At 46.4% G+C, this 8,274-nt stretch overlaps 1 protein-coding gene across 1 annotated transcript in view; it reads right to left on the reverse strand.

Annotated features, from left to right (window-relative positions):
* EIF1B (eukaryotic translation initiation factor 1B) overlaps positions 1–550 on the reverse strand; it is a 5,354-nt gene extending 4,804 nt beyond the window's left edge. Inside the window, exon 1 of the mRNA XM_009895026.1 lies at positions 415–550. Coding sequence (XP_009893328.1) covers positions 415–550 — 136 coding nt within the window. The remainder of the gene's footprint in view (positions 1–414) is intronic.
* Between the last annotated feature and the right edge of the window lie 7,724 nt (positions 551–8,274).

Here is an 8,274-nt window from a genome sequence, read left to right on the forward strand (position 1 = left end):
GGGAGCAGGTGGCGGGGTGGGCCGCTGCCGCACGGTCGGGCGGTGTGCTGGGGGATCCCAGCTTTTCCCCGGGAGGCTGCGGGCAACTGGAAGTCACCTGCTCAGGAGCCCGGTTCCCCGCAGGAGGGGCCCCAAAAGCAGTGCGGGCGGGTCGCTGAGGCCCCTCGTTCTCCAGGCTGCCCGCCCCGGCCCTCGGGGACAGCAAAGGGCCTGGTGGGGTGACCCCCCGCTCCCGTGCCTTTGGTTGAGGTGGTGACGGTTCCTGGTATCCCTGCGTGTTCCCAAGCTGATTGGAATTCCAAGCTAACTCCCAAAAAACTGGGAGAGGGCTTCCCCTTTCCCATTTCCCACTCGTTTGGAAAAAACCCTCTCCCTCCGGCCTACCTTGCTGGGCTCAAACGCTGCGCAACACACACGAATGCACTGGGGGAGCCAGTTTGCACCCCACAAACTGCCCGTGCCTCCCCCTTGGCGTGCTCGCCCTTCCTTCCCGGTGGGCGCTGCCAGCGAGGCAGAGCTGCTGCGTTCCTGAGGCACCAGGTACCGCCATGGCTGCCCGGCGCGGCTGCCTGGGGACTGCCCATTCGACAGCTTCCCGCCAACTGCCTGCTAACCATTTATGTGGGGCAGGACGTAAGTGGTGGTGGGGCTGCAATGGTAAAGGTTTGCCTTTAGAAAGGTGTTACGAAGCTTGCCAGTCCTTGGGAGGTGATTAATGGCTTTGCAGATGTACAATAACCTAGTTGCATTGGGACAACTGCCAGAACCTATATTTATTCTTTCTTTTTTTTTGTTGTTGGCTTTTATGCTAAGCGTCAGTCCGCTTAAATCAGAGGGATATTTGTCTTCTGTGATCCAAGGCCTGGATCAGCACTGCAGTAGTCTTATGAATGTCAGCATGCAGTGGTCTAAGAAAGTTTCTGGTCCCAGCACTTTGCAAGGAAGCTTTTCTTTTTCCCTTGGGGAAAGCAGGGCCATTTGCTGTGGTACAAAACCTCTGCTTACCCTTTGCTACCATCCCTGATGAAGCTTTTCACCGCAGTATGGGTTGTAGAGAAGGGTTGTCTAATTCTTTCCCAAGCAGCTGCAAAAGGCCCTATTAGAAACATAGAACCATAGAATTGTCTAGGTTGGAAGAGACCCTTGGGATCATCAAGTCCAGCCATCTACCCTACTATACAAAGTTTTCCTCTACACCATATACCCCAACACCACATCTAAATGACTCTTAAACACATCCAGGGATGGTGACTCAACCACCTCCCTGGGCAGCCTATTCCAATGCCGAACCACTCTTTCTGTGAAAAATTCTTAGGACAGTAATGGGAGGATGGGGAGACGCTAATTACAGAGCTTGAGGCAACTGCTTCAATCACAGAGGCATGCCATGGTTTGGACAATGCCTGTGGATTAAGAAGGCAAAGCTAGACACAGACACCTTCTAGGCAGGTTGAACAAGCTCAGGACACCCATCCTCAGGGACATGTCCCCAGGATGTCTCCCGCACATCTCTCAGAGAACTTATACATTACTACTAATGTAGGAAATTTTTGGCTGTCATGCGTTTTTTCAAACTCATCATCTCTGTGAAAAATACAGTTGTCTCTTTTGCTCTCCCATCGTCAGCCCTTGAAGCTTTTTTCCCAGCAGCAAAACAGGCCTGTCATCCTTTTTTTCATCCCAGCCACTGCTTTTTGTTATCTTTGCTGGGCCAGTACCGCTGGCTGTGGGGCATTGTGATAAGCTAGATCAGCAAACTGATTTGAGTTAAAAAATAAACTCAGAGGTTAAAACCTCAGATGCACTCCACTTGCGTAACCCTGCAACAGTTGGGCTGGGACCACAGGAGCGGACAGAGGCTGGGGACAGGCCTGCCCATGGATGAGAAAACAGTGGGTCTTCAGACACAAACCCCAAGTCTAAGTCTGAGGTTTAGGCGAGTGCTCTGCTCACTGTGGTGGTTCTTGTGCTTACTTTGAATCCCTGTGCATTTAAAATAGTTTTGTACTTCTAGTTCTCACTGCAGGGTTAACCCGAATACATGGGTTCACTGGGCATCTGTGGGATTCATCATACAGTTTACAAACAAATGGGATTTGGTGTCTGGGAAATACCAAAGCTCCTATATAAGCCAAGAAGATGTGACTTTGCTGTCCTTAAAATGAAATCACAATGAATGGTTCTGAAGTGCAAACCTTGACAACTGCAGAGGGAATGGAAACAAATCCTAATTGCGCAGCTTGGCATGCACTGGGCAGCAATTAAAATAAAGGTGGTGGCCAGCACACTTATTGTTCCTTTGGTAGCCTACTGCAATGGCCACGTGTGTTGGCTTAGGGTCTCTGGGGGGCTGTGGCAATGCAAAGAGTTTTCCCTCTGCTGTCCTCCTCAGAGAAAGCTGCAGGTCTCTGTGTCACCTCTGTCACTTTGGTCTGAAACAAACATAGTCTGTGCCAGTGCCTCGCACCAAACTTTGGTCACTGTGGGCAGAGACAGGTGGCATCCTGCTGGAGATGTGCTTCTCCTGCCTTTGCCCCTTTACAGATGTCCTGAGGTTCCTTGTCCTGGCTGAGTCCTTCCCCTTGCTCTTGAGCAGCCACTCATGGCAATAGACCGTGGAAGTCCTGGTTGTGAGGGCTTCCAGCTGCACCAGACTGCAGAAAAGTGGGCCAAGCAGACATGGCACAGCAGCAAACAAAGAAGGTAGAAGCAGTTAAAATAGGTTTAAAACCTAAGTGGAAGCAAGAGGTGTTGTTGCTTAGGCTGTTACGTTTCAGATTACGGCTACTTGTCCTAGAGCCTCATTCACTAATATCTATTAGACATCAGGGTTTAAGCAAGGGATTGTCTTTCCATGACTAATGTATAACCTGGCAACTACTGTGCAGGAAAAGAAAAACATCGTCTCTAATTATCTTGATCATGTCTTCAAGCTATTTAAGTGTAATAGTTGCAAGACCTGGTTATGAATAGCAATTAGAGATCCCCTTGCTTGCCTTTCACTGTATTTCAGTTCATCTGTCAAGATGTACATGACTCATTAGAGGTTATTTATGACTGGATGAGCTGCAGGCATTAAAAGCCATGAAGTACACTTCTGTAAAAAATTGTCACCCTAGTGCAGAACTGCACCTTCACTGAGTACCCTCAGAAGTACTTCGGCAGCCCTTTAGGCCTTCAGGAGCAGCAAGTAGTCCAGACCAGTGGGAGAAACTTTGTTCTTCCAGAGAATTGCTGTGTTGGAAACATGGGCCCTGAATACCACGAGCATCAGGAAAAAAACAAGTCGCCCATATGGTAGGGGCTAAAGGTCTGCTTTAACATAGGACTTTGTATGACATCTCTCTTTGCATGTGTGCACGCACAAGGCTGCTGTTACCTTCAGCTGCCTTCAATCCTTTCTGTAATAACCATAATGAACAACATTGTTTTTCATTTCCTATAGACATCGTTCTAATATATACTACGACTACTATTTCCATGTGCAGCACTCTAATATTGCAAGTTTTATTCCTTAGGAGCCTTTACAAATCCAAAAGTCTGTTAATTTAATTAAGGATTGCTCCTGTAGGCAGATCCCCCGGACATTGTCTTGCGGTCTGCCCTGCCAGAACATGGCAGGCTCTTGTGCTGAACTGTCCTCCGCAACAGCCTGGAAATCCAGACCATTATTTCTTGAAGCACACAGTGTTCAAAGAGCAGTTTAAGTTGCCTGAGAAAGTGATTGTAAATGAAATGTGCAAATGGCACGTAGCAGCACTAATTTCCATCCTGTATTCCAGCAATGCACCTACTCTTTACAAAAATTCTGCCCCACTCCAGTGCCAGAGGCATACGTTTGCTGGCCTGATGTTGGCATCCTGAAAATAAAGTCAATATGCTGGATGCTTGAGAGACAGGCAAAATCATTTCCATCCTTGATTTCTTTTTTTCTTGAACTGTAATCTTCCCTGCTTCTGCTCCATGACTCTACCGACAATATCCAGCTGCCTTTGGAAGCTGTGCATCCTGCACCGCTGTGCGGAAGACTGTCCGGTGGCTTTCTAGCAGGGAGGAAGAATAGTGAAAATCTGAGAAGAAATCTTTGCTCTAACTGCACTGCCAGCAGAATAATTTCAAAGGTGGGTGTAACCATGCCAAGCCTGGCTCGTATTTTTCCGTCCGAGCTCTAACTCTGGTGCAAAGCCTCCACAGCATGCTGAGGAAGGACTTGGGGAGACTGGCTGATGTCTTGAGCTGTAGCCCATGCCTGAGCTGCTAACAAGTTGTTCCAGTAGGCATGTGCTAACTGGGAGAATTGGGCAAACCAGGAACTGTGCTGGTGCTAAACACCTGGATGTCCAGTCTAACTTATCAGGGTTATATGCAGTTTGGTTTAGCTTCAGTACAGTCAGATTTCAAGATGCACATGCTTTCATTTTATACCTGGGGGGGTTCCTTCCTTGCTCAATAATGATTGAAAGCAAGAAGATAATTTCTGTGTTAACCACTAGATGGTCCTCTTTCTCAAAGAAAAAAATAGCTCCAAAATAAAGCCAGTCCTGGCTTTTCTCTCAACCTGAATATTGGTAGAGAACAGCTTCAGTGTAAAGCTACACATAATTAACAGTCTCGTCTAGTTGCTTGAGTTGACATGTTTTTTCTGCATAGATTTGAATAAAACTTTTCATCAATCCTCTGAACTCAATTAGTGCAACTGGACTTCTTATCAGTCAGCAAATACTTCCTAGTTAGTATCAGTAAAGAATTTCCAGCTCCAGACAGCACCAGTGTCAGTGTTGTCCCTCCCTCTCATTCCAGGCTAAGCAAAATCAAACCAGCAATGTTTTATTTCATTTCACACACAGAAGTCATACTTTACCCCTGTACAGAAGGCTGGGCAGATTCATGAGTCAGACATGGGTTTATGGTGTTTTCAGACTATCCACATGCTGGTATGTGAATCAAGGAGAGCGGTGGGCTGGAAAAAAAAAAGTTTACGTTTCTCCATTCAGTGCGTCAAATATCTTGCTTTGGTGGTTTTCACCTTCTGTTTGTGGAAGGCTCCTGCCAGCAGAAGTAGTACAGAAAAAACAGAAGTTTCAGATTAGTTCTTTGAGCAGACTAGATAGTAGAGTTTGGCATCAAAACACTAGTTCACTGTTGGCCTCTGGTGCTGTCTTCCCAAAGCATATTCCTCCATGGCAGGTTCCCTGGACCTCATCCTCTTGGGTCACTCCAACCTCCAGGCAGGACCTTCCCATTGCTACCATTAATTCTCCTCACCTTTTCCTGCCCAGGAACATGACCTCTCCTTAGCCTTGGGAAGTTACTTTCCTTCCCACAGCCCTTCACACCTGTGTATCATCTGCTGCCTTTCTAAGAAGTTGCATCCCACAGTGTCTTCCTGGTCAGCCATCTTGCCAAGACACTGAGACACTCCAGCTAACAGTGGGCTCAGGCCCTGCTCCTGGTTCCCATAACCTACGCAGGAATTTTACGTGCAGAACTCCTTGGTTGTATATGGGCCAGGGAAGTGATGGAGGCTTGATCCTTCGCAGGGATCATCTACAAAGAAGAGAGCATGTTTCCAGCCTCTCACTCAAACACTGAAAAAGGATGGAGGTTTTTAACACACAAATCTCTGCCCTTCAATACAGACCAAGCTGTTCTCTAGATGGTCTTTCCGGTTTACTCTTTCATGACCCTAATGGCTTTCACATTTCTTTGCTGCATGAGCTGCCTTGCTCATTCCTCTGCCAAAGCATAAGCCTTGCTTTGAACAGCATACCAAAATAAAATAAAATCACAACTGCCTGAAAAGACCCTGAGAAGACAGGATGATTTATGTGAAGCTTCTGAATACTATACATAGCGCTGTGGTAGTTCAGTTGTGGTCTGGTGGAAAGAAATGATAACTTATAGTCAATGAGGATGGAGTAAAATAGTACTTTGGTAAGAGAAATGCTTGATGAGGCTTGTTTAAACACACTGTCACATAGTTTATTAGTCTTCATTGCTTAGAACGTTTTATAGTGGCCTTTCATGGAGGCAAAATGACTGAAAAAAAAAGAAAAAATAAATACTTGAAACTGGAAAGTGGTTGTGTCCAGAACAGAGGCACGGGGATGATCCTTCTTGTAGCACGGAGAGAGCTGTGAAGTTCTTGGCACATGATTTTGTGGACGCTGAGAATTTACATTGGTTCAAGAAGCAATCATAAAAGAAAAGTAGTCCATTAAGGGCTACCTACCACAGAGAAACATTTGACTTGGGAAGCCTCTGGACCACAAATCTCACGGGCCTGGGAGAATAGTCTAGTGGGTAACGTCAAAATAAGCTGCCCTGTTTTTAGACTCTTCCCTAGATGTTCTCTGCTGACCACCGTCAAAACCAAGATAGTGCAGTAGATGGACCTTGGGCCTGAATGAAGGCAGCTGATCATACTGGAGCATTTTAAATGCTGGCTCTCCTAATAATGATTTTTCTTTGTATGGCATATTATTTTGCAGACAGCATTTACCTATAGGCAAACCACGTTAACATGAAGACATCGCACAGTTTTATTTAACATGGTAACTTCCATGTAGGTGTCAATCAATGAAAATGATGTGTGCTATTGAAAGGCTCACATTGCAGTGCCGGCAAGACCAGAAAGAGTAAATGGGATGAAAATGGCTTTTACTTCTCTTTTAAGATGATAGGATCACTTAGCAAAACAGCAAAACAAGAGAGGATCCTACATATCCTGGGGAGAAAAAGCCCTCACTCCAGAGATTGCCCACTAGAGATCAAGAAAGGATACCCGTATTTTCTGGTCAAAATCAATGTGGAGAGTGGTAAGGGAAAAGGTCTACGATGCAAAACCATGAAGGGTTTTACTTACTAAGGTACTCTCTCCATGCATCCACACCAAATTAGCACAGCGGAAGCACAGCCACTGCCTGGTGCTTGGGTGCAGATTGATTTTTAGGTAGGAGCATTTGCGAGGTTCAAAGGCAACACGCTAAAAGGAGGTTGCTGAAGAAAGCGTATATATACATTATTGATTGCGTTAGCTGTAGAAAGACCTTTTGTGCTATCATGGTCTGGAAGTGCTCTTCATATTTTGCAATTGTAACCCTGAGTAGTCTGAGTAAACTCTTGAAAACTTGAATGAGGAAGACAGTTCTTTTAGCTGTTACTAGGTGGAAACTGGAGAATGGAAGAGTGTTTCTCAGGCTTCTTTACCGTTTGTGTTTATACACATGCCCATAGAGCAAACTGTTATGCATAAATGAGAAATTTATTTTAATCCCCCCAATTACTGATTGTACACACCCCAGTAGTGGTGGTGGGATCATCTCTTGATGCCTGGATGCAGGGCCAGCCAGAATTTCAATCGTGCTTCCTTGTTTGAGTACCCCACAAGTTGCCCCCAGGAAAAAAATATCTCATTTCTTTCAGGAGGTGATTGCAGTTGAAATGGTGTCATTTGTACTTTGAAGTTTTCTCAACTGGAAGCAGCTTTATAGAAAAACTAAACAACAGATTTGCTACTGAACTTTCACTTCATCCGAATGGGATTGTGGCATTTCCTGTCCAGTCTCAGCTCACAGACTGGGTCATGCCTCAGAGCCCTCTCTACTACGTACAGGTTTAAAAATTGTTTCTTTAGGTAATCAGTCTCACTGGGAGCGGAGCACAACCCTGCGTCTGCAAAGATCTCTGCAAGAGAGCCTGCGGTCCCCGGGCAGCCCAGGAACGCTTCACATCTCAGCCTCTCTGCAGGAGGAGCGAAACACCTGACAGCCCGACTGCTGCTCCTCTACAAAACCTCCCGGTAAACATGGTCTCAGCTATTAAATCAGCCAGGTCTGGAGGAGCAAGACTGTGATAACACATTAGTCAAGAGATAGTCTTAAAAATAGCTGCACAAAAGAGCTGCCTATTGTGGAAATACGATAATGCTCGAGATTATTTGCCTCATGCAGAAGAAGTTTTCTCTGCCACAAAACTGGGAAGCACCTGCCTAAGCACTGAATCACAACTGATTTCATCAGCTACTTGGGTGCTGTGTTGCAGTATGGCCTGAAACATACGCGTGGGTGAGTTGACCCCGGCCGTGGGTTAGGGGCTTCGTAGAACGAGAGCTGCAGTCAAGTGAGCTCAAGCAAAAAGCAAAGGCAGGACAACAGCAAGAGGAGCAAGGGCTGGGAAGGGGCACGCGGCCTGGCTGCTCCGGCTTGCTGGCCCTGAGAGCTTCCCACTGTCTGTCTCCTCTTTCTCCCCACACCTCATCTGCAGCCATGAGTG

The sequence above is a fragment of the Charadrius vociferus genome, unplaced genomic scaffold (genome assembly GCF_000708025.1).
Source record: "Charadrius vociferus isolate BGI_N301 unplaced genomic scaffold, ASM70802v2 scaffold51, whole genome shotgun sequence".
NCBI classification, from domain to species: domain Eukaryota; kingdom Metazoa; phylum Chordata; class Aves; order Charadriiformes; family Charadriidae; genus Charadrius; species Charadrius vociferus.